General features: G+C 29.7%; 1 protein-coding gene across 1 annotated transcript in view; it reads right to left on the bottom strand.

Moving 5' to 3' along the window:
• Positions 1-27,157, bottom strand: part of LOC111614042 (membrane-bound transcription factor site-1 protease-like) — a 54,696-nt gene that overhangs the window by 15,451 nt on the left and 12,088 nt on the right. The window contains exons 4-15 of the mRNA XM_023355421.1: positions 24,735-24,886; positions 24,512-24,620; positions 21,394-21,509; positions 17,645-17,762; positions 17,141-17,251; positions 14,053-14,162; positions 11,123-11,239; positions 9,728-9,795; positions 5,442-5,544; positions 4,309-4,385; positions 4,152-4,226; positions 2,905-3,166 (exon numbers count right to left, since the gene is read on the bottom strand). Of these exons, the coding sequence (XP_023211189.1) occupies positions 2,905-3,166; positions 4,152-4,226; positions 4,309-4,385; positions 5,442-5,544; positions 9,728-9,795; positions 11,123-11,239; positions 14,053-14,162; positions 17,141-17,251; positions 17,645-17,762; positions 21,394-21,509; positions 24,512-24,620; positions 24,735-24,886 (1,418 nt within the window). The remainder of the gene's footprint in view (positions 1-2,904; positions 3,167-4,151; positions 4,227-4,308; positions 4,386-5,441; positions 5,545-9,727; positions 9,796-11,122; positions 11,240-14,052; positions 14,163-17,140; positions 17,252-17,644; positions 17,763-21,393; positions 21,510-24,511; positions 24,621-24,734; positions 24,887-27,157) is intronic.

The raw sequence follows: 27,157 nt of genomic DNA, 5'->3' as shown, positions 1-27,157 counted from the left end.
AAAGTGTACAGAAAGCCATCCTATAACCCTATATTTATTCCGTGGATTTCTCACGATCCTCCAGCATATAAAATAGCAGCGTTCAGAACGTTAATCGCAAGAGCTTATTCGCACTGTAACAATGCAAATGATAGAAAGGATGAACTGAATTATGTATATAACTTAGCCAGAAAGTACGGGATTAATCTGAAAGCTATTACCAACAAGAGTAGTAGGAGCCTTAAGAGGAGAAATTTACCTCATAATGAAGGAGTGTTAACGATGGAATATAATGCGTCGTTGAATAATATTTTCCGACGCATCGGAAAGGCCCAGAACAAAAGAATCATATATAAAAGAACCCGCACCACGTACCAACTACTGCGATCTGATAAAGATTTAGTGGACAGAAGAACACTCCCCGGGGTATATAAAATTCCAGTTTCGGACTCAAGGCGACGAAGTAAATTAATATATGTAGGGGCAACAGGAAGAAGTATCAAAGACAGGTTAGCAGAACATCAAGCAAATATAAGAAAAAAACAACCTTGCACTGCGCTAGCCACCTACGTTCTAGCGGACCAGCAAGACGTCAATGTTGAATGGGACCAAGCAAGACTAATGCAGATAGTTCGAGACAGGAGACACCGACATTACGCGGAAGCCTGGCAGATTTGTAAGGCAAAGCATAAAGGCCTTGCAATCAACTTCCGGGAATCGACTAAAATATCAGCAGCATGGTCCTCTAGCTTAATATAAAATTAATAATTGAAGAAAATAGTGAATATGTATCTCAAATTATATTTTTTGAACGATGTAGAGAGATGGCATCTTTAAGTATTTATATTTAGATAGTTACGTAATTTTTTATATTTCCGGTTACAATGACGTCATGTACAACGGATTATAAGCGAGTTCGAAAGATTTAAAAAACAGTTATTCGTACTAAGCGTTCGATTTACGATTATGTCGTTTATTTTGTTACTTAGTTAATTTTATTTTCTTGAGAAAGGTCTTTTAATAAGATCGAAAACGTTTGAAAGTCGTTATAATAAAGCGTCGGCTGCAAGAAAAGGTGTTTTAGTAAGTGTTTTGATATTATGCAGTCTAGAAAGAATTCCTTGTCTCTTAGTACTCTTGGAGCAGAAAGAGGTCTACAGAAAGGTTACAATCAATCTATTTGGTTCAGAAAAAGTCGTCGATAAACCAATTTATTTTCACAAAACTTAAGTAAAACCACTACGAATTACATTCTGTATCATACCCCAATAGTACTAATTTGGTTTGTCCGAACATTATTCTGCCAATGACCATCAGAGGTTAGTTTTAGGAGCAAATTTCTTATATTTAAAAATTGTCCAATTTAATTTTATTTGAAAAAAACGATTTTTTGCAGTTAAATTCTAACATTTAATTAGATTTAAATTACTTAAATATTAAATTAAGTATATTTGATGAATATTTTAACTCAAATATATGTGATACAATTGACCGAATTCAAAGGACACAATTCTAATTCCAAGTTTATTTTATTTTTCCTAAATGAGGGGGGAGTCTTATTTCTTAATAAATCAATTTATTTGTAGAAAAATAAAGCAAAAAATAACTATTTTTGTAATGCATCAAAAGTGGAATGGAGAAAATTTTAGAATAAATCACCACCTTGGAACGAGACTGAATGAATTCAACGGTCCAGATGCTATTAGCATTAAATGGTAATATAATTTTTATATTTGTTATTCTTCAGCCTGATGTGTAAGATATATAATGCACAAATAAAAAACTCCTAAAACAAATTAAAAAGTTAAGTCATATTTTTTAATAAAAGTAAATAAATTATGAACTCTTTAGATTAAATTGCATTTTTACTATCAGTCTCTTCAATTATGAGCCAAAAGTCTTGACGTTTTGTTCATTTGAAATTTCTATATATAAGCATTACTAAGCCCGATGTATTAATAATAAACTACAGTAGAGCCTCGATTATCCGACCCCCGATTAACTGTCACCTAGGTTAACCGACCGCGTTCTAGTCGGCAAATTCAAATGTCCGCTAGTGATGTGGCGCTACAATATTTGGCTATGTCTTGGCTACTTTAATATTATTTTTACGTGTTTTAGCTGGCAACACTCATTCGACCATGAAAGGGACCTAGTATTTAAACAAGGCTTAATTTTCTAATTTTTAACGATACAATAGCGACAATTATTATTTTAAAAAAAATTTGATAGGCTTAACATGGAGGAAAATTCAATGCAAAATAGGTTAATAGCGATATACTAATATACTAATTACATGGGATATAATAATATATTACTCTAACAATGGATTTTTTCATACTTTTCGGTTATCCAACTTTTCAATTATCCGACCAACCCCAGTCCCCAATTGGGTCAGATAATCGAGGCTCTACTGTATTAATTAATAAATATTATTGTTTTAAATTATATGTTCAATTATCATTGACTGTTCTACAACTGATGAAGATCCATTGAATAGATCTAAAAACATTTTTGTTCATTAAAAAGACTGGATTAATTTTAAAGTGTAGATTATTTATTTTTAATTCTTGACTTTTATCAAGTAATTTACTTAATTTATTATTTACTTATTAACTACAACAGATTTTATTACTAAATAAACAATATCCAATATATAAATCCTATTATATAAACCTTATATCTGTTCATACCCGTAAGATATTTCTTTTTTCACTGTATGTTTATACTTAAATAGGATCAGAACTCAATCGATATAATTATAGAAAAAGATGATAATAAATATAATGTCAGAGCAGAAAACAAGCACTCAATTATTATTGATTTTTAACAATTAAATATATCACAATAAAAAATAAATGCCCTTTTCAAATCATTCATATAATTAAACTAATTTGATGATAAAAAATTATAAAATTTACTAACATTTACAATGGTAGGAAGAGCACCATAATATAAAGGTTGAGTACAATAAGGCCACATGTATGGACATTCGGTGAGATCTAAATAACTAGGGCTTAAGGTAGCCTGAGGACGGTAACTGCGTAGTGCCTGATACGCACGCAGAAGATCTAACTTGCCCCATCCCTGTTCGAATATGGGAACTCCCGGAAGTCGCCGTGCCGAAGCCATGAGAGCCTGTTTCATACTTGCGGGGTTGATGGCATTTCCCAACTGAAGAACTCCGCTAAAATCATAAGTAAAATGATCACTTGTATCTCAAATAACAACACTAAAATTTAAATTCAACAAACATTTAAATTTAAATAAGACCTAAAAACATGGTTATCAATAAAAACAGTATATATTATTTTTAGATCTGCATACTTAATATAAGATTATGATGACAATCATTATATATATATATATATATATATAAAACTAAAAAGCTCTTTAAAAAGTTGTCTTAAGGTATTATTTTTATTAAAAATTTATGAATATATCAAGAAATGTACAGTGTGTGTTTCAAAACAACTTTTTCGTGGATTATCTAGTCACTAGATGGTGTTGAATGTATCAAGTTCTCGTCGCAAGATAAGAGGAATGTGTATATAACTAGTTTGACCTTAGACGTGCTATTGGACACAAAACTGAAACAATTCCAGAAGACATGTTTCTCTTAACAATCCAGAATTCTGTGTTAAGAATTCATGTGTAGTGATAGTAAATGGCCTTCATTTTGAACATGTTATTCACTGATATCTTTTTTGCCCATTCATAACGATAATGTAATATGTTTTATTTCCACTAATATATAAATAAAGGTATTGCAGATATAAGTTGTTGGTACCTGTTAAAATACCCTGTAGGTAAAATATGTATTTTATTTCATATTTATTAAACATCAACCTTGATTATATCTTTCAATTGCCCCCTGTATCAATCTCAGGAGAATCTTAGACAAGAACTAACATTCTCCTAATAATATGCTCAACCTTTTATACCATATTGGAGTGCCTTCTATATCAGTGTTTCTCAACCTTTTTCTCATTGTGGATCAATAAAATTATGGATAATTTTACACAAACCAGTAATTATATGTATATTATGAATTATGTAATGAAGTACATTTGGTACAATTTTGTTGGAAATAAAATAAATATACCAAAAGTATCTCAAGAAAATTTTAAAAAGATACGTAAATATACGGATTATTTAAATTAAATATTAACCTCATAAGAAGGGTTATAGCTCCAGCGACAACAGGAGAAGCCACACTTGTACCGGAAAGTGAACGGCAACCTCCTCTATAAAAATAAGATCGTCGTTATTTATACAAAATGAAATATAACTATTTTATTAGTTGCACTGTTTAAAGAATATACCAACTTTATACTTGATCCACGAACTGCCGATCCGTATGTTACAATATCTGGTTTGACTCGACCGTAACCTCCAGGAAGTTCCTATAAAAGTTGATATATATTTTAATATATATTTTTCCTTCCATACACACATATATATATATATATATAAAAGAAAATATTTAGATCATATAAATAAAGTTTTATTCTCATATCTGATTATTATATGTGTATTTTTTGTTTTGTTCTAAACGCACTTGTATTCAATTCTTTTGCATTTGCAGATGCAGAAAATATACCAACTAAAGATTGTTCTGATAAAACTGTTAAATTTCTTACTTTTTTCCATTCTATGTCTTGCCTATTCTGATGTATACTTTTTGATCTCTTAATATAGGGGCTTTTAATTGCTTAGGTATCATCAGTGCATGATATTTTCTATTTTTACATTTAATACATTCTGTATTTAAAAATTTGAAAAACAAAACATAAAAAATTACATAAAATCATTAAATTTAATATGTCCTATTCATATACAGTAATACCTCGACTTACGCTACCCCAACTTACACGAACCCGGAGTTACGCGATTTTCAAATTTCGTCAATTTGTCTTTTGTTTGAGTGTGACGCAACTCTTCATTACTCACTCCCCCCACACTATTGTTCAGCTTACATGTTTGGACGTGTCGCACGGAATCGACACATAGCTACAATTTATTTTGTGTTATTTATTTCTGTGTTTGTTATATCTACGGAGACTTGAGAGATTCTATGTGGTGATTTCTTGTAACCGTGAACGAATCAAAAGACGAGATAAGATTAACGAGAACATTTGTTAGCTTACATACATCCGACTTGAATTTTACACAAATTGTGAAATTATACCCCAACTTACGTGAATTTGACTTATGCGGTTATCGCTCGGTCCCATCTATCGCGTAAGTTCAGGGTATTACTGTACTCTACTTCTATTTAAACTTCCTAACAAAGACATTTTGTATATATTAACAATGATTGAAGTTTTAACTTGATTTTACAGTTACATATCTTTATACATTCCTAACACCAATAAACTGAATTTTTCACTTTTGATTTATTTACAAAGCCTATGATTGATGCAGTATACATAAAATTCAAAATTATTCAATTAACTTACCCATGTTGTCATGCCACGAGAGGAAAATCTTGCAATCTGATCCTCAAAATTTATTCCTCCAACACCTATTACATCCATTTGGTCAGCAGGATTATTCAACGTTCTATTAAAAATAAAAGAAATAGTTAAAATTAAAATGTAATATCAAATTCTAATTAAATCTTTATTTAATAAGGTAATAAATTAATTAAATAAAATATTAACAACATTCCAAGCACACATCTAATTGAATAAATGTGGCAGAGGTATTTTTTTTTGTGTGTGAATATCATTTGTTTTTCTGTGAGTACGACATTTGTCAATAATTTCATTTGGGACGAGGTTTCTACTGTTTATTATCATGCAAATGGTGATCGCTATTTCCGAAGTAAGTTTCAAAATAAGTTATAGTCTGGTTATTTGTTGGAGAAGACCATCCTATTACACGCATGAGAGTGTAAAAGGACATGCACAAATTTTTTGATATAAAAATGATACTTGCGCTTCAAATTTCATTATGTAAAAATGGTAACATAAAGTATAAATTTTGGATCGTTTGTAGCAATTTTTGATAGCCGACAGTCGAGACACTGAAGGAAGCAAAAACTGTTATAGAACGAATCGATAAATATTGAAAAAAATTACTTGCAGATGTGTCCGTTACAAAAATGTCATTAAGATTATTTAAATTTTGTTTATTTCATTGTAAAAATAGAAGCAAACAAGTTACATTTTTGACATTTGTTTCTTTTCTATTGTAAAGACTGTATAAACGGCAAAAGGTATATGTTATATTTATGGAGAGGGTGCTGTAGTAAAATCAACTGTTTGAAAGTGGTTTGCTAAAGATAAATCTGATAATTTCAACCTTGATGATAGTCTATGCTCAGGAAGATCAGTCATTATTAAAGAAGACCAGATCAAAAACATTATTGCATAATAATTCTCGTTACACAACTCGAAAGATAGTAGACATAGTGAAGCCATTGAACAGTACCACATTACATCTAAAGCAGTTTGAATACATAAATCGTTATAACAATGTGTTTTCAGTTTTAAATTATTTATTTCTCTTAAAAATTGCTACAAACTTTACAAACAACTCAATATTTATATGTTTATTAACTCAACATATTTATATTTCTGAAAAATATTTTCACAAACATGTATTCAGTTCTAAAATGAATTATTGAGGCCTAATAAAGTTCAAAGTTCACAAAAAAAAAAAAAAAACTTTGCATGAACTTTAAAGCTTACCAACTGTAAAATCAGTTAATAAAATTTTTAACTAACATTGAAAGATGACTGACGTTAAACAGCTAAATATGGCTTTTACTGACAGTCAAAAATCAGTGAACTATTCTACGTGAGGAATGTTGTAAGTGGTGAATTTATCAGCAATTCTCAAGCAATAAGAAAAAAAAAAAAACAATTTGCATTAATAGGAATGAAAATATTGTAAGGAACCAAGTCTGAGCATTATTTTTATTTACTTTTATTTTTGCTTTTTATTATATTTTTGTTTGGGGCTTATGTTTTGTTAGGATGAAGGTTTCCTCACCATTCACCTTAGAAACTTAAAAATAGAAGAGAAACCAACTCACCAACGAGAGAAAAGCGCCATAGAAAAAACTCACGCACACTTGCGCTCCCGAGCGAAAAAAAGTAAGTCTGCATCGAGAAAAAGGGGGGAGAAGACCCCACAAGCACAACTTAAATTTGCTAAACCTTAAAAGAATAAAACATCCCGAAAATTGTAAAAAAGAACAATGTAAAAGGTTAGCGATATTGTCGGAAAATAAGCTGCCAGACAAATAGAAAAGTTTATTGTTAGCAAATAAGTATGTAAATGAGGGGAGTGATCGCATTCAGAATTGTGACGTCACCTCACAGTATAAAGATTGAACGTCAAGTGAAGACGGACAAGGTGAACTCCAGTTAGCAACAAGCTTGGTGAGCTTCATAGCAGTAAACGAGAGAGATGTCTGATAGGATCAAATAGTTCCAAGGCGATTTTGAAGTTATTCGATTTGTGGATCGACGAATAGAGAAAGTCTTGAGAGTTGAGGAAATAAATTCCTAGTATATTGAGGTGACGATTAGGATCTTTAATTTATAAGAATTATTGTATATAAGTCAAGTCTTTGAATTTTTGTCGAATTCCAAAGGGGAATAGAATTAAGCTAGAAACTAGATTGAGTTGAGTTTTGTCAGGTTGATTCTTATTCATTTTCATTGAATAAATTGTTGTTTTGGTTTTACTAAACTTTGTATATAGTTTATTACTAGAAATTAATTAAATATTTGATTTGTTATTGACAAACTTGGTCATTATTTAATTTCGGTGCATGCTAAAAGCCCAGGCCTGGCACACTAACGCAAATCCGCATAAAGTACCCGTTAGGGAACGGCTATTTCCAGCACACAGTCGTGTTGATAATCGTTGAAAAAGTCGGAAAAATAATATAGTACTTTACAATATTATGTGTAATCATGTCATACATTAATTTATATGATTGTTTTCTTAAAATATACATTCCTATTACTGTTGCAACACAGAACCAACTTCAGTATTGCAACCAAGTAGAGCTGTATCAGATAATTTATTAATTATTGCAGTAAAATTTTACAAAATTTTAATGATGTTTCATTAGCACCTCAAATTTGTTCATTTTTCTTTAAGTTGATAAGTTTTTTATATCAATTAATGATTAATGTTCAATAGTAGTAATATTGAACTTTAATAGACTATTATAATTATAATTTATTGAATTAAAATTATAACAGTCGATCAAAATGTAGTTCTGATCACCCGAATTTTCGAGAAATTCAGTAAAAAAGCAATTAACAGTAGTCAAATACATAAAAATGAGAGTAAATTTTAGTAACCTGTATCAAAAAAAGCACTCATTTATAAAAAATATCACAGGAGTCCTTCGTATAATCTATGTATAATGTGAGATTGCAAGCATTCCGGTCTAACCAGCGTCTCACTGGGATGGTTGATTATCTATCTTTGAGAGTTGGTTAGTACATGAATACTCCTCAACTCTCTTCGATTGTCATCAGGTTTCCCGACGCCAGTTGAGATAATTTTTATTGTGCCTTGACTTGCGATGAGTCTATTCTTCAAGTGGATAAAGAAATAGTTTAAACTTGACCAGAATTCTAGGAGGGTATTATATTCAAACATTTCTACTGTAAAGTGGGCTGACGACGGAGTTAGGCACTAACTTAATGAAATAGATAGTTTAGAATATAACAATATTTATTATACTATATTAAAAATAAAGATGAGTATAATGGTTATATTTATTGATTCGTACAATAACAATTTTTCCTTCCTTTGCATAAAATGGTTATATTACCTGATGTCCATACATAATTGATTTGGAGTGTCAATTAGTTCTTGGGATTACATACTAGGCATCCTGGGAGGATGATTATTAATGTATACAAACATCGCTAAACCCGATATATAATATAACTACACACCAACCGAATGCCGAAAAGCTATTGGGCTAGTATAAGGCTAATTATTAAATGAATTACGTAACCAATTTGGCTTTAGAGGTAAGCGTTAGAGTACCAATTTGGCTTTAGAGGTTTAAATTAATTAATTTATTTATAATTATTAATGTTAATAAGAGATGGCGCCTAACGCTTACCTCTAAAGCCAAATTGGTTACGTAATTCATTTAATAATTAGCCTTATACTAGCCCAATAGATTTTCGGCATTCGGTTGGTGTGATTATTAATCTGTTGGACACTCAGCAAGGGCATCAAAACAGGAACAATGGCTAAAGCCTCGATGGTACTCAAGAACAAAACTAGAACCTAGAGCAGGCTAGAACAGGACTAGAGCAAGTAAAAAGGTGATCCTTTACCCTTTTATTCAAAATCAACATCCAATAGGATTATTGGGATGTCAAGAAAAGGAAGTCGGGTGGTTGTACGGATAGTTCAAGCAGGTTACCGCACTTGAACTACCGTTTTGGTAGAAACTAAGAGTCCTCCCTGAATGAGAGGAAGTCAAAGACTGATAACTTTTCCATCAAGTTTAAATTTTAAAATAATATTTCTCCTAAATCCCAGATTCCCACAATGAAAATTACACTGAATTGAAATTTTCCCTCCAATCAAATAATTTTTGAACTTCTGGGCTATCAGCCAATAAAGAGCTTGTTGTTTTAGTAAGTGTTTTTGTTATTTTGGTTAAAATTTTGTTTATTTGCATAAATTATCTTCATTAAAATAAATATTTCATATTTCATATACTTAAAATTAAAATATAATTTAATCATACCCATAAAGTGGTCCATCATTTCCAATAGCAGAAACCATTATGACGTTATTGGCTGTTAACTCCCAAACCTGTTAATAATCATTTATTATTAATATTCAAGCTATTGTTTTTAAATAATTTGAATCTTGTGAAACATACAAACATAGCAATAATATTTTATATAAACTAATTCTTAAAATAGGAGAGAAAGACACATACCACATAATTATTAACTCAAAACAAAGAAAAACAGTATTTTGATGTTAAAAAATTAAATGCATATTATTGTGGCATTGTCGCAATGTTGGGCTGCAATTTTTAATCATGTTTTAGCTTAAAAAATATCACACGACATGACTTCTGGTCCATACTGAAAGTTTGTAAATAGTTAATTGGGGCTTCTGACCCCAAGCGTTTCACATCTGGTCTCAATTTTCATATATCTAACTCCATTCTCATGATTAACAAAGGACAGATGAAATGACAGACAGTAGTGGAAATGACATCCTTCTTGTATTATAGAAATACAACAAAAATGAAGTCATTCATTCATTCTTGTAGGGTTTTGTCTGTTTGAAATTATATAATATTAATTTTAATAGTCCTTCTACAACATGATCTTGTAAAAATTCTACTATACTGATGTTAGAGAGATTTTTTTAAATCATTTTATATTATCTCAAAGATAATTCTATATAGATTGAGATATAAAAAAGTTATTTAATTAATTAAGTCAACTCTACTTATGTTGAAGTTTATTTAGTAGAAGTAGAATGATCTAAATATTCCAAACAAGAAATTAATTTACAAATGTAAATTAAACTATGAAAAGTTTCATTAATTAAAAATTTTAAATTTGGATTTTCAAGGTTTTAAAATTAAATTTAGATTTTAATTTCAAATTTAAAATGCTTTCATAAAAGTTAAACTTGGAGTGCCCACCAGTGGCCAAGTGGTCTTTGTACCCTGAACACTGGGAGTTCGGTCGTGAGTTCGTGCCTCGCTCGGATGGGCTGGTCACGTGGAGTTTTCCGGGTTTTCTCAATGTCAGTAATGCCTAAATAGGAGGTCTTTTTAAGTTTCCCTTAAAAAGACCTCCTGGAAGGCATACCTCCTAAGCAATCGCCCAAGCATTGCGTTGCCATAACTTAACAAACAAACAGTTAAACTTGGATGTAAATTTAAGTTTGCTCTGTTTTAAACTCATTATGAATTTGTTCTGTATGCTATTATAATGCAAAGTAGTTTGTACTAAAGATGGCTCAAAAGGATCTGAAAATATTTTAAATATAAAGAAACTTAAAATATTTGGGAGCCTAACAAGCTGAATTTTTGGGTGCAGGTGCGTAAATTACATAATTTCAATAGACAAGAAATGATTTGAATGATATTTCTTAAAAAGTAATAAAAATTTACCTTATCAACAAATGGATGATCCATGAAATCAGGTCCTCCAATACTGAGATTTAAAACATTTATCTTTTTCAATATTGCATAATTAAAAGCATCCAGAAACCATGACGTGTATGAAACCTTTCATCAAAATAAAAAATTACAGCAAAATTTATCTTATACATTGATATGTAAATAATTTTAATAATTCTCTTATTTAGTAAAGCTATTATTTTATACTAAGTAAACATTAAGAATTAATAACTAAAATCAATATCATAAAGCATGTTTGAAAGAAATTGGCCCATATGAATAAAATCAAAGAAAATGCTAATAAGCGTAAGGTAGAAGTAAAAGCAAATGCTTCAAGCGAAAGGTAGAAGCAAAAGAATTTCTTCTGTTTGGTACGAATAATGATTACCTTATACTTCTGAGTAAATGCTTTTGGTAAAAAGTAAAAGCTTCTTGACGTGCAAATTACGACACATTTAATCTCATTTCTATGCTCATTTCTATGCTCTATTAGCTGTATTCAATTCATATTAATTATACATGTGTTGGCTTTTTTTAATTAGTGTAGATATCCAATTAATGTCAATGCTGGTGAACATGCATCTGGCATCGCAAGTAGATTGTATGTTTAATGTGGGTTTTCCTTTTCGATTAATGTACTCGTCACAACGAAGTCTAGGTTTTTCCGTTCCTATGTGACGGCATTCGATTACACCAATCGCACTTGAAAAGCAATATTTATTTTGCCATAGCTGTTTTGCTTTCAAGATAGAATGATCTGTAACAGAAAATTTTATCCAACAATCAGCCTGAGCTATTATTTTCTCCACAACATTGCTCACAGTTCGTGACACTGTGGACTGCTCTACACCAAGTTCTTCTCCTATGTCTTTTTAGAGTCCAGGATCAGCTAAATGTCTTAAACATGTTTTCATTTTTTGTAAAGTTAGAGCACCATTGTGTGATTCAGTCGTCATGCCTAAAAAATTGTGCGCCAGCCATTCAACACTTTCTCCTTCAAACCTAAATAATGCCTCAAAATCATCGACTTGTGGAGAGGAACGAAGTTTATAATATTTAACCTTCCTTAGATGAACTATTTCATCCATGGTTAAACATTAACAAAAAATAAACAGAGATAAAAGCAACAGCAAACCATGCTTCTTGCAGTTCAGTCCACATCTGACTAGACGCACGTATTTTGAAAGATTTGCTTACAATTCGGAGCAAATGCTTACTTTTATTCATATGGAATATGTATTACTAAAGCAAAACCTTTATTTAAAAACATTTGCTTCGTGCTTGTAAGTATAAGATTTTGCTTCTATTTTTATCCATACAGCTAAAAGGATTTCCTTCAGATTTTACAAGAATAAGGTAATGCTTATTTTTATTCATATAACTCATTATGTCATTTCATGAAAAATGTGTGCAATGAAATATACTATTACAGGTTCACCACTGATTTTCTGTGCCTCTTTTAAATCAGAATTACAAGAGAACACTTATCACCAATTACAGAAACAGAGTTTACATTAAATGACGATTAACAGATGAGTGGCATTCTAGACGTTTGGCTCAGTACACTGCAGTTTAAAATGCATTGAAAAGACAACGATCATATATTTCCGATGATGTCTAAACATACCTTGACAAAATGTATGCTATTACTCCCTTCACTGTTAGGCCCCTCTTTTAGTTGTTGTTCAACCAATCATGTTATTCATTTGTGATGTCAGAAAAATGGCAACCAGCAATGCGTCGAAATTTCTCCAAATAAGAAAGTGTTCTTGTGGAAATTATAAAAAGTTATCCTGCAAGGAGAAGGGTTATGAAAAAACAGCAGTGAAAGAACAGCACGGGAGAAAATTCTCTTAGTAATTTCCTTGTCAGTCAGCCTGTACCACAGAACCGAAAGGCAAGTAAAATGTAAAACTGTTCTAGCTTCTCAATTGTACCACATTCATAAGGTTGTTAGCAACTGTTATTCAACAGTTAATGGCAATCCTTTTCCATTTAAATGTTTAATTCTGTTGCCAGTATGATTTTAAAAATCTACACCAAATTTGGAATAGATTTATAACAAATTATTACGATCTCATCTTACTCTCACCATTTGTAATTGTTGAGACAGATAATTTTGTCAATTCATCCTGTTTACATTTATCAAATAAAGGATATCCATTTTTATATAAACTTCGCAACGAACATATAAATACAGTGACTTCCAATCAAATTAAAGCACCATCTAAACCTGCTATCAAGCGAGTCTAGAAAGTGAGTCAAAGAAATGATTTCTAATTGCCGTCTAAACTGCAGCAAACAGGAAATGCAGTCTTTAGAATGAAATTCGTCTACATTATATCTAAACTATCATCAACATATAGATATTGTCTCTGCAATTGGGGGTTAAAATTTCTGTGATGGCATGACAGAATGACCACGAGTAACATTACCGCAAAGTACGATGACTTGAGCTAAATCAATTCTGTTGAGTGAAAGTTAAAATGGAATCTTTGTTTTTTTAATAAATTAATCTCATGTTTTTATTCGCATATAAATATTAATGAGAAATAAAAACGTGAATATATTACATTTTTATATAGGATATTTAATCATGTTTTCAATTTATTTAATTTAAAATATATGTTCTCAATTTTAGTAGTCTTGCCCCCATACATCATACTTTTCCCAATGAAAACAGAGTCATACTGGTCATCTATCTAACACAGTTCTGGAGAAAATGTTTTAATTGAAATAATGTGTCTTCCAGTCAACCTGTAAGTTCGTATATAGTTAATCTGGGCCTTCTGCCCCTAAGCTTTCCATCCATTCTTGAGATTAAGGAACGATAGACATACAAATGGATGCCGGTGGGAATTTATAGATTTGAAATTACAAAACTGCAGCACGATATACACAGAATTATCAATATTAAATACCTGATTATTAGTGAACACTCTGTATATGTGAAGTTCGGCATCCGGTGCAAATCCAACACATTCCTTATTACTTGCTATCACTCCAGCTACAAACGTCCCGTGGCCTAATCCTGTAACAAGTTATTTTTAAAAAATAAATTACTAAAGCAAAATTTATGTAATACTAAAAAAATAATTTTCATACTTTTAGTTCAAACTGGGAATGCTAGCTTCATTTACAACAATTATGAGCAATTTAATTTTATAAAAGCCAAAATTTAATAACTACATATATAGGCCTAGTCTCTGAGTTAAATCATTAAGATATTATCATATGACCAATATAAAAAACAATGATAATGAAGGATACAGTTTCAAAGGAAGTACTGTATGTAATGCAGAAACAAACAAATGGTCATCATCAAGTCGTGTTAGTTCTAAAATAGATAGAACACAATGGAATTAGGATGCGTTGTTGATTGGAGAATGCCGTACACGAGATGGCACCTGGTGACGTAAGAGAAAAACTAAGCAATGTGAAACTTCCACTCAAAAGGGAAGGAGTCCAGCTCTTTGAAGTTGGTGGGAGAGGTCTATCTAACAGCTTCATAAATTTCTAATTTTTCTAAGTACTAGACTGGCGCTCAATTGTTAGCATGAAAGAAGATGCATGACCAGTCAAGCCAAACTTGGATATTATCTTCGGCCGTGTATGCCGCTAGAGCAGCGGTGATGAGTTGGTAGCGGTGTATGTGTATGTTGCTATAGCATGTTCTTTGATACATGTAATCCAAGATTCCAATTATTTTGTTGTGTGCTGGATTTTGGTTTTTGGTTGTGTATTATTAACATATTCCAGTTAATTAAGTGGTTAATTAATTTAGTTATTATTAACAAACATAATATTTGTAAGAACAACCAAGTGTGTATCATAATTAAATTGTTAAATGCTAGTTAAGTAACAAAAATAATCCAGTATTCACAAACATAATATTTTAATTAATCGGTTACAGTTATAGTAGAAGCTCCATATTCGAGGATTTATATTCGGCAAAATTGCTGCCAATACAGAAACTGCAAACATTGAAAAATATATACCATATATTTCCGCAGACAAGACAAGGTATAAATTTTGGTCAAAGTTTTATAGTTTTAACATATATCTGTCCTATAAGACGACCCCCAAACTATCGACAGCCTATAAATTTAGTTTACATCGGCAATCATCATCTGGATAATAATACTGTATAGAGTATATGGAATTATGTCCTATTTGTAATTTTTTGAATGAAAAAATTTTATTTTCTTGCATCTGGCAGCACTGCCTTGCGATTGTTGCAAGCATTCACACTGATTTGGGCATTCAGGTAATGACTTTGACTATTCACAAAAATGTCGTATGAGCTATTCTATTTTGCAGACATACCCTACTCTCCACTAGTAAATAATTACGGTTTGTCTGTTTTTTCCTCAGTAGCACAATAAACATAACTTTTAATATTTATGTTGTTATAGTATTGTTTTTATTGTTACATAATTCAATCTAATTTTTTTGTATCTGTCCTATTAGATGACCTCGGATTTTGGGGCCATTTTTTGTGATTCAACTATCGTATTATCTGCAGAAATATACGTTATATACACATTGAGAAACTTTACCGTATCATAAAACTCATCCCTCAGATTACAAACTGACCTCCAGTCTGAAGAATTTGACTTTCTGGATGGGGAATAGACTCCCTCATAACCGAGAGTCTGTCACAATCAAGCTTTCTTCTTTTAGAATTGGGAGAATTGTTCATATTGCAGCTTTCTTCATAGAAAGGAAGAAGAATAACTTTTCTGTGTAATTAGATAATGTAAAATAATTTGATTACAAGCGGGTGGAAATAGTATGTATTGTGAATGTGAGTATTAATATAATGTTTACTAACTGCATAAGAATGTGCTAAAATAACTTGTGAAATTATAAAGTAGTATATATTGGAATAGTCTAATAGTCAGAGGTGAAAATTACATTAGAAGACATTAATCATAAAAACATTAAAAATAATTTAATTGTCCCTTTGTTTGTTATTAAGCAAATTTTAGTTTTGCAAATATATTAATAAAAAGATGATTGCAAATATCCAATCCCAAATACTGTATGTGGCATGCTCAAATAAAAAATGCAAAAAATATGGAGCTTCTAGTGCATTATTAAAGCAAAGATTGACAAAAACACTCAGAATGACAATCATATTCAAAGTCGTCAATAATCATATCAAGAGATATTGTTATCTTCATATGAAATTTATCTTATCTTTAATGCTAATTTTTTTTTAAAAAAAAGCATATTATATCATAAAATTAAAAAAATGCTCTTGTAATATTTACTTTTACATCCACTAAAGTTTAAATAACCGGCATTCGGCACTACGACCCGTGCAGCCAAAAAGTAGACACGAGTCAGTCTAAATGGAAAGGGTCAATGTTGGATGAAAGACCTGGAAGGAGACGTGAGAGTTGACACGCAGATCATAGTAATAAAATTTGCAAAGAAATTAAAACAATAAAATTATTTATGGTAAAGATAGTACAAAAACGTTTTAAAAATGTAAAAATCAAAAAGAGATTGGATCCACATGTCAACTTTTGGATATTTCCTCCATTACTTTCATCTGACATAGACCCTTTCCGCTCAGACCAACTCGTGTTACTCTTTCGCCACACAGACTATAGTGGTGTTCCTGACTTATAAACACTCAACCTTAGACAACTCGTACATAAAAACAAACTGCTATAAAGCCCACTTTATTATTATGTACTGTATTAATGTATTTAAGATATTTTAGTGTATTTGAAAGTGGTTTTTAAGCATTTTTATGCACAGAAAGTTAAAATATATACTAAGACAAGCATTTGACTTACTGATATATGGTTAGTGTGTAAATAACAACTTAACTACAAACTTGACTTAAAGACAGACTTAGGAACAGAACTCGTTCATAATTCGAGAATTGCCTCTATTACAAAATACAGTGTGCGCAGAAACTGAAGTGAGTTCTGTAGTATTTGGCAGTATATTAATGCAATTTAAATTTTGTAAAAATAAAAATTTTAATTTTACCATCATCCAGAGTTTTTTCATTCGTCCAATTAGTTCTTTCTTTTATTTTCTTGAAGTGCGGATGACTTTTAGCGAGTCCGGTATCAAATACGGCCACTTTTACGCCCGTTCCTAGAATTTTAAATATTACATAAATAAATTTTTCTAACAATTAGAATGAGTATATATTTTGCATAATGTAAAAAGGTTTGATTCGAAAATACACCTTTTTTTCCGGCAGTTATTTAATTAAGAAAACATTTTGAGCTCTTTCGGTAGGCCGTCCTCAGGCTATATTCACTATGGGGAAATGGTCTGTTATAAAGCAGAACGCTGCCCGACTCGAATAAATTTAAAGCATAAAAGTCAATTTCTTTTGCATTCTAAAATCCGACACGGTTCAAATTAAATTTACCCGAGGATGGCCTATCTAAAGAGGCTAAAAACATTCACTTAATTAAAAAATTGCTGGAAAGAAGGTACAAATTATTAATTAATATAACAAGAGTTAAAAGATCCAATTACCTGTGATGCCCATGGTCCAGAGAGCGTCAGCTTGTAAAATGTGAGTGATCTGACGGGGAGCGGCACGTAACAGTTTTCTACTCAAATGCCTTTTCGCCCTTTGCCAAATGTCCATTCCCTTTAAGTTTATTGAAAATAATATATAATTATATAATTTTTTGTGAGAGGTAACAAACAATTTGTAAACAGCAAATGTTCTTTTTCGTGATCTTAAAATAGATATGGTGCGACCGATTATAAATCAAAATTGCTGGATTACTATATTATAGTCCAAAAATAATACAGCCATTTAAATTTATGATTGGCTATCAAATTGATTTTCGATTATATAAGATGAACCTAAAAAAATACAAGAATAATGTTTTAAGTACAAATATTTCAATGTTTATCATCTTAAAAGTATTCTAAGTCTACGCCTATGCAGTGCTTTCAGATCTCATTTTTCATCAAAATCTCTTGTCGTAACAGAAGAACAACATTCCACAGACGAAACTGTTGAAGAATTTAATCAAAACTTAACCGATTATAATAAATAAATAAATAAATAAATTTGTATAGGAAGGAACTATTATTGCACAGATCAGACCAGTAGGCCAAATGCGCCTCAACTGATAAGGTCAGTAAGAAACGAGTTACAAAATGATTGCGCTGATGACATATATCGATACGATAGTAGAGTTCTGTTAAGAAACAATCCTCACCTTGTATTTTAGTAAAGTATATTGATAAATTAATCAATTATAAATAGTATTCAATATTGATTATTAAACAGAATCGAGAAAATTGGGGCTGGTGACAATTGGTGAGATGACAAGGCTACTACCCAGAGTAAAACATTAAGAAGTTTCTCAATGTTTCAAGGTCCCGAGTCCAAAAATGTAAAAATCCGAGTGGTCCTTTTTCTGGCCGATCATCATACTTTCTCTATGATATATATATATATATATAACAGCCAGAAACATAAAAATAAGGATAAAGAATGTAACAATTGTAATATACCACTAAATAAAAAGCTAACAACAAAATACAAATGCAAAATATGTGAAAATCTCTTGTACGGCATGCAGTATAAATGTAATGAAGTATTACGAATGGTTAGTAGATACAGAAAAATCTTTGTATAATATGAACACAAATCATTTTTATATTTGTAGTTTTTCATTTTTCCTCAATAAAACAGCCTTTAAATCCTCTTACCCTCTAGTCCTTTCGCAAACAATCTCCGCAGTGTTTTATTGATGAATCGTATTCAAAATTTTTGCTTTCTCCGGATGTCAAAGTAAATAGCCTTTTGTATGCAGATGATGCGATAATATTAGCAGATACAAAGTTGCTCTTCAGCATAAATTAGACTTACTAATTATTGCAGTAAAATAAATTAAAAATAAACAAAGACAATGATTTTTTGGAAAGATAGAAGAGGATATTTTACTACATCTAAACAGAAAATTTCCGATTGTTGAGTTGTTCATTCAAAATTAAGACGACAAATGCTAAAAGATAACTTTAAATTCTTTGAATCCTTGTTACTTTCCACCGACTATTATCTGTTCTCAATTTGGGGAATAAATTTTCTGGAAGAAACTGAGAATATCCAAGTATGGTACTTAAGGAAACTTTTAAAACAGATCAATCAATACGTGGATTCCATATTCAGAACTAGGTCTTGAGGTAATAAGTTTAGTCAGAGGAATTTTAAAGTTTTGGAGCGAATTACTGATATCACTGGAAGACGACATAAGGAAATTAAACGATAACAAACTTTATTTAATTGGTTAGAAGGAGCGAAGGAGAAACCCTTTAAACTGGAAAACAAGTTTAAAAAACTTCTTTATTGGGTTAGATTTTCCAATATTACATATGAAAGATAGTAAACATCAATACTTGTCTTAGAACATCTTTCCAGATATCCTTCAAAGGTATTATGATCAAGTTTGGAACTAAGATATAAATTACACAGAAAGCAGAGATAGAACTGTTTACTTTGTTGGCCTAGTCTTATTGTCTCGGCTAAGTTTTTCCATAAAGTATTTGATTGTACAACTGAGACTTAGTAAGTTTGGACTGATTTTTAATGGAAGACATTTGCTAATTACAGACTTTTCACCTTGTGTTTTTTGTGGAAAGATATTTGAAAAAGTTGTGAAACAGTGGTTTTTATCTTGTATAAGACTAAGTGGTATTAAAAATACTCTTTGTTAGGCCAGGATTTTGTCATAGATTATATTAAAAGAAAAAATATCACTAATAATAGTGATATATATATTTGTACTTAACTACTTAATTATTACTTAAAAGCAATTAAATGTAATGAATAATAATTATGTAATTGCTTTTAAGTTTAATGAATCTGCATTCATATATTGGAAACTATATACAGTTTCTATTATTGGTTTGTTTTATAAAACTGAAAGATAAAGACTAAAAATATGTTACTTAGATTTATTATGTAAATAGTTGACTATACATTTTACTTGGTTTAAGAAAGTAAAACTTTAAGTGTAATGTTTAATTATTAAATTTATCTTTTTCTCCCCTTGTAGACAGTTTTTGAGACTCATATCAATCATGTTTTGATTGATAATGATTGACTGATTGATTAATAAAAAACAACAACTCAAAGCCCGAGAACTATAGATTAAACCACCAAACGATCACCATATTGATGATAATCAATCAAACTTGCACCCAGTTGTAAAGTAAACAATAACTTTAATCACAAATTAATCTCATAAAAACCACAACAGCTACTGAAATGATTTGTATCTAAAGTTTCTCATATAATCATACTATGATGATATAAGAAAATAAATAACAAGTAAGTTCTTCATAGGAGACAGTTATAATTAAGATTTGAAAATAATTGATAACCATTTTATTTAATTAATTAAATAATCTTGATTATATTAAATTCTTTATTCTAATAAGACATTTTTATAGTGAAAAGTTTTTGAATTTATCTTCAAATCATTAAGTTTATTCATGTTTAATGTAATTGAAATTATGCAAAGTATAATTTGTTTAATAATCTTTTTAAAATAAAGTTAAAATATTTTAATAATTTTAAAATGCTACATAAATATCAAAAATATATTAATCAGGTGCCAATATTTTTAAATTTCTACTAATTAAACAAAGGGTGCATTCAATTTCACATACATTTTGAATCTTTATGTAATTAAACAATTATGCTATTAATTTTAATAATTTTCAAATATAATATAATACACTTATTTATAAAATTCCTATCTGTTTCAGTGAAAAAATGATTTTTTATTGATTTTTGTTACAGAATTCGTAAAGACATACGAGCGAGGATACACAATATAAAGAAAGAAACAATGAAATTAGAAAGAAAACTTCATAGACTAGGTCCTAAAGTCAAGACACTACGCAAATTATTTTGTATTTTCAAAAGAATGGAATCTGTTAATGATAAATTAATTATCTGAACTTCGTTTTGGAGATAAATTAATTGCAGTATAAAGTGCTTTGGCAGAACCTATGTCGATGTGCACTGCATCTCACACTTGGATAGTTTAATTTGACAAAATTTTATCATCAAATTGCTAAAAGTTACTCTTAAATTTTCAGTAAATGTATTTCTTCTATATTACTGTAATTGAACAGTAAATGCTTTAATCTCTCTGTAATAAATAAGGACTTTATAAGCTTCCTGTATAATAATTTGAAATTTATATANTATATATATATATAAAATAATCTAAAAACGCATAATTTAATCTTACTAATGAATATCTGTTTTGCTTTCGAAACGATCTTGAGGAATACCAGGTATCTTCACCAAAATGCAATCCATTATATGTTTCATCACAGTCAAAATCTTCATTAAAAGAGTTATTTTCTGAAATAATTTCAATAAAAATATTACATATATTACATTGAACCTGTCAAAGTGTTTAAAAATAACAGATAATAAATTAAATTAATGAAATATTAAAAAGAAATTACTTAATTAAAATGAATAAATTAAATTAAAACAAAATCTTAAAACCCTTAACTTGATGATGTATTCAAAAATATCAAATTTTATTTTAGTAGTAAGGAATTATCCATTTTGACGAACATTCTAATTCAAAATACATTCTTCTAATATGAAAGTATTTTTTTTTTAAAATCACAGGAATTTTTCAATTTTTATATTTTAATGTCGCCCTGTTAAACTTTTAATTGATTATGTTAGTTTGAATTGCAGCAATGTGCAGTTCTTCTACTGTTCATAGCATGGTATAATTATTTTATCTTCCCCTCATTTAATTTTGATATCTTTATATATATAGCTTGAACTGAAGTTTTTTCTAATTTTAATTAAATCCATTTAACGTTTGAGATGGATTTCTAGTGTCCATTAAGTGCTGTTTATGTACTTTATACTCCACACATTTTATCTAACATTGTTATTTTTATGTGTCTCAGATTGTTTTATTAGCAGAATAGAATGGAATGAAATCAGTTCTATTATCATTGTAAGTTTGGTGTTAATGAACAATGCTTATTTTCTAATTAACTTTGCATGTGATGTCCCACGACTTTTATATATTTTAAACATTTTATACTTTGTTCTTTCTTTGCTTCTTTGAAATTAAAGCTTTTTTTTTTTTTTTTTTTGTATGAATGATAGCTTTTTTGGAGTTTACCCAAAAAGATCTGAATATGGATAATATATTTTTAACTAAATTTAACTAAATTCAAACTGGAAAGTATGAAGCCATAAACAATTCTTGATTAAAGCCAGACAATTTCCTGAATTGAGTCTTTTCATAAACTGATAATTCTGTAGATCATCTGGCTTTAATAAAGCTATCAATATAATTATTTAAAAATGCTTGCATATTAAAATGTTATGAACATGTTCCAGTTTGAAGTTGTGTTTGAATATAATCAAGAATGTTGTATTGAATTAGATATGTAGTAGTAAGGAAGTTCAAATACATTCATTGATATAGAATCCTCAACTTTAAATTTAATAAAGTCTGATAAAATTAAGGAGTCAAAAAATACCTTAAAACTAAGAATATTTCTAAAAATATCATTGAGTTTACATCATAAATTTTTCAAATAATTTGTAGTTTGAATCTGAAGTTCAAAAAATAGAATGGCAAAATTTAAAGAAAAATTCAAGAATTCAAATGAGAAGATCGGGATCTTTCTTTAATATTTTGCAAGATCTAGAGTCAGAGATTTCTTCCTTTATGTATCCAGTCTGATTAAATGGATATACACATTACAAATTATAAGATAAAATTTTCCATTGAATTGTTTTGCTACGTAATGTATTGGAATCAATACACATTATATTCCATTCTCATCTAATTTCTGATAATTTCCAATTCATTATCAATTTGATATAAAATCAACTGGTTTTTAATTGTAGTTTTTAATGCAGCATTCCTCAACTGGTAGTCAATGAAGAATTTTTAACAATTGGCAAACATGTCTCAAAGAAATTGTTTGTTGAAAACAGTTATTTTACTGCTAATATTGAACAATGGAACAAATTAGCTGCTAGTTCTGCTAGTCTTTTGGTTACTATTATCAGTTTATAATGAGAAACAATAATCACACTGAATTTGTAATTATTAAGTATGCTGATACACTTTTTCCAGCACTCTTACAGCTTCTAAAAGCATTGCTGGAAGTCATCTTTTGCAACCAATTGTAATGTCTCCTGTAATACTGCTTTTATATCATTTTGATGACTCAAAACCCAGGATGTATAGTCCCCACACACATTTCATGAATGGAAAGAGGTAAAACTCACAAGAAGCAAGGCAAGCTACGGAAGCAGATTAATACCATTTCTGGTAAGAAACTCCGATCATTATGGACTGACGTACAAGCATGTTATCATAGAGAAGTATGATTGTCCACTCTGCCACATATCTGGACATTTTATGTCATTTGCACAAGTCTATCAATCATAAATCAGCCTGAGATGTGGCAAAGTGAACAGTACTATGAGTATAGTAAAACTGGTTTTGTTATACATTGTTTTGTTTAACATCCCAGTTTCAAGAACGTATTGATGAAGTTGGAACTTTATACACATTTAATATTTTTTCATGATAATGTGAATCAAACAATCAGTCGTAATCATTCAACGAACATAACTTATTAATTTTTTTATACATAACATATACATAACTTTGAATTTTTACTTTATATAAAAAATTATTACACCTGTTCTAAATTCAACCTAAATAAAAAGAAAACCTGCCTAAATGGAAAAATTTCTTTGAAATACAGCAATTTTCTACATTAAAAAAAGAACCCGTTCAAAACAAAAACCTGACAAACCAGAAAAAAATATTCGGTAAAATATAATTCCAGTTTACACGGGTTTTATTACAGCAATTAAATATGTAATCTCAACATATAACCAGCCAAAAAGTCTTAATTTTCTACGAATTAACATATCCACAGATGCTGTAAGTACTAGCCAAAAGTTACGATTAAATACGTAACGTATTTATAAACTGAAAGTGAGAAAACGAGATATATATTGTATATAATAAACTTCCCAAAGACATCTCTTATCTAAATTAATAATTATAATTATTAATTTAGATAAGAGATGGTGCCTAACGTCTACCTCTAATACCAAATTACTTAATATGTAATCATTAATAATAGCCAATTTATACCTCGATTAATTACGATGATCATTTGGTTGAGTATATATTGCATAATTTTGATAATATTGGGATGTTACGTTATATTTTTACTGGAATATGCACATGAAACAATATTGTTTCGGCAGTTTTGTGATACTTAACAACAAACAGCTAATTAATAAGCATAACTGATATCTAATCCATATAAAAAAAGCATTCGGTTTTAACCTACCAATTACAAAATTGAGCATTCGATTTATTATATGTTGAGGTGAAACTTGTTTTATACAAGGATGCGATTTGAGGGCTTCAATTCCATTTGATGTACTTGTGCTGTTTAACTGAAATAAAAGAATAAATCGAAATTTAAAATATAATTTATTTAAGAATTTTATATTTAGTGTAGATATCAAAAGATATATTAAAAAGAAATGAAATTGCTTTCATCATCTCACCTGTATTAAATCAAAATCACTTGGATATACATTTGCTACGTTGTTTCTAGGTATAATTTTCCAAAATAAAACATCTGAATTTTTCAAAGCTGCCGAGATGAATTTGTGACGAGCCTCAGGTGTATAATATCCATTAAAAGTCACAATATATTCTAAATATACAAAAAAAAATTAAAATTATATAAAATCGGTTATATTTTATCCCAGGATTATTTACATATTAACACTGCAATGGCCATACAAAGAAATATCGGTGTCGAGTGTCTTATCTTCGTGTTGTATCTTGTCAGTCTGTTGTGTAATATAGAAAAACAATTGAATTGACACAAAGATTTTTTTACATGTTATTACAGTGTTAATATATAAATCAGATTTAAACATTCTGTAAACATTAATAAATATTTCTTTTTATAGATGAAAGTCAAAATGACAAAAATATCATCAGAAATAATTCAATTTTTCTAGATAAAATTATTTTTACTTACAGATATAAAGAAATAAAAGTTTACAAATCAATTTATGAGCTCATTTCAGATCCATACCCTAAGCATTTGAACTGTCTAGTTTGTCCTGGCGAGACGGCAGCCCTGTTTTTCGAAAAAAATTCGAACACACCTTCAACAAATTTAAATAGTATAGAAAAATTGCCAGATTGAGCAAAAATAATTGCCAAATTGCTTAAAACGTCACAAAATCTGACGATAAATTACCCTGGCAATATCGCCGATAGTTGCGCGTCCGTCGTTAAACAGTGTCCTCTACCAAGTTTTCACCTGTCGAAGGGGATGACAACTTTACATCATACAGCCAGAGGTGAATCGTTTGCAGAAAGGACGCTCTATCATAGGTTAATTTTAAAAAAAGATTGGAGCATTAGTTTGTAAAATGAACCAATTCAAATACATCAATATAAACTTATCTGTGTTGAATCGGTATCGATTATCATTACAACTTATGTATTTTACTTTCCCTGCTGTTATAGATAATAATATAGGAAAAGTATTGTGATAGGTCAAATTTTAATCTCTCAAATTTTGTATTTCTCAATGTTCTGGCACTTAATGAGACCAAAAACTTAAAAAAAAATCCCCTTATAAAATTCAGTAGTTATATATATATGTATGCATGCATTTATTTTGTTTTCATTACATTTCAATTCTGTATAAACCAAAAATTCTGAAACTTGACAGGATTATTTTCATTTCAGGATCATATCTTGACTGCGATTGGAGTTAACGAAAATTTTACTGGTTATTGGCATTTACGATGTTTTTAAAAACTCATCTCTACCCTCAAAATTAAGCTTTTTGCCTTTTTTTATAACAATTAATAATATTAAAATGAACTTTTAATAAAATCTCATAACGGATGGCACCACACACAATTTTAGCTTCAATCTGTCTTAGTGTTTTTTAAACAAATATCTTTTTAAATACAAATTTTTATCATAATTCAACAAAATTACACCCTTTAAACTTTTGTTATTATTTAATTTTATATATTGTAATATAACTGAAAATCATCAAACTTTCCGGTCCCCTTAATCTCCTATTCGAGTGCAAGAAAAGTCAAACAAGGTCCCTTTATAAATCAAATCAAATATGCTTCTCAGTTATTGTATACAGAAATGGAAACTCTGTATCCAATAGAAAGTGAGAATGGTTGTGACATCCGCACGAAATGTCAATCGCATACAACAATGTAAACATGCCATTATATTATAAAGTTTTTTAATAGCTATCATTATTTAACATTTGAAAAAGTGCACAATAGTATGAGAATCTAGGTGCAAATATTTTAGGTCAAATAGAAAATATTAAAATTTGTCAAAAAAAGAAAAATTTGTGTTAGTTACAAATGAACTTTCTTTTGTTTTTGAAAGAAGTTCCTGAAGAAAAATGCAGATTTTGATATCAACTTAATAAGAAAGTTCCTTGTTGTTTCTCTCCTCAGATGACTTGAATAGCCCCAAATGATTGGTCAGACAAATGTCCTATAAATAGGATTGACACCAATGCCGAACACTGAGCTGGAATTGAAACCATAACTTCCAAGAAGTTGGTGTCTGAACAAAACAGAGTTTTCCCATCAAATACAGGAGAATACAGCCAGCTCCGTCAACAACAGAAGAAAAGAAATGAGGTGTTACATTTGACCATAACACTGTAAGCTCTCTGTCGCAGGTTAGATTTAAGGGAATAAAGTATTAGATTGGCAAATGAAAACTTTGTTTATATTATCATTATTCATGTATTATACAGTATATATAGTTTATAATATAAATAAATAGTCTATTATCAAATTAAGTCTAAGTGTCTAGTTCCAGCTCCATTGTCGGATTGAAACCCTCTCCCACCACTCAGATATACCACATAGATTTAGCCACTCGGATCACGTTTAAACTACTCCTTTTATTGCGAGTT

This window comes from Centruroides sculpturatus, unplaced genomic scaffold (genome assembly GCF_000671375.1).
Source record: "Centruroides sculpturatus isolate CEXI.00-Female unplaced genomic scaffold, Cexi_2.0 scaffold1978, whole genome shotgun sequence".
Lineage (NCBI taxonomy): Eukaryota > Metazoa > Arthropoda > Arachnida > Scorpiones > Buthidae > Centruroides > Centruroides sculpturatus.
The sequence above is the reverse complement of the archived record's forward strand: the minus strand, read 5'-3'. Positions and strand labels throughout refer to the sequence as shown.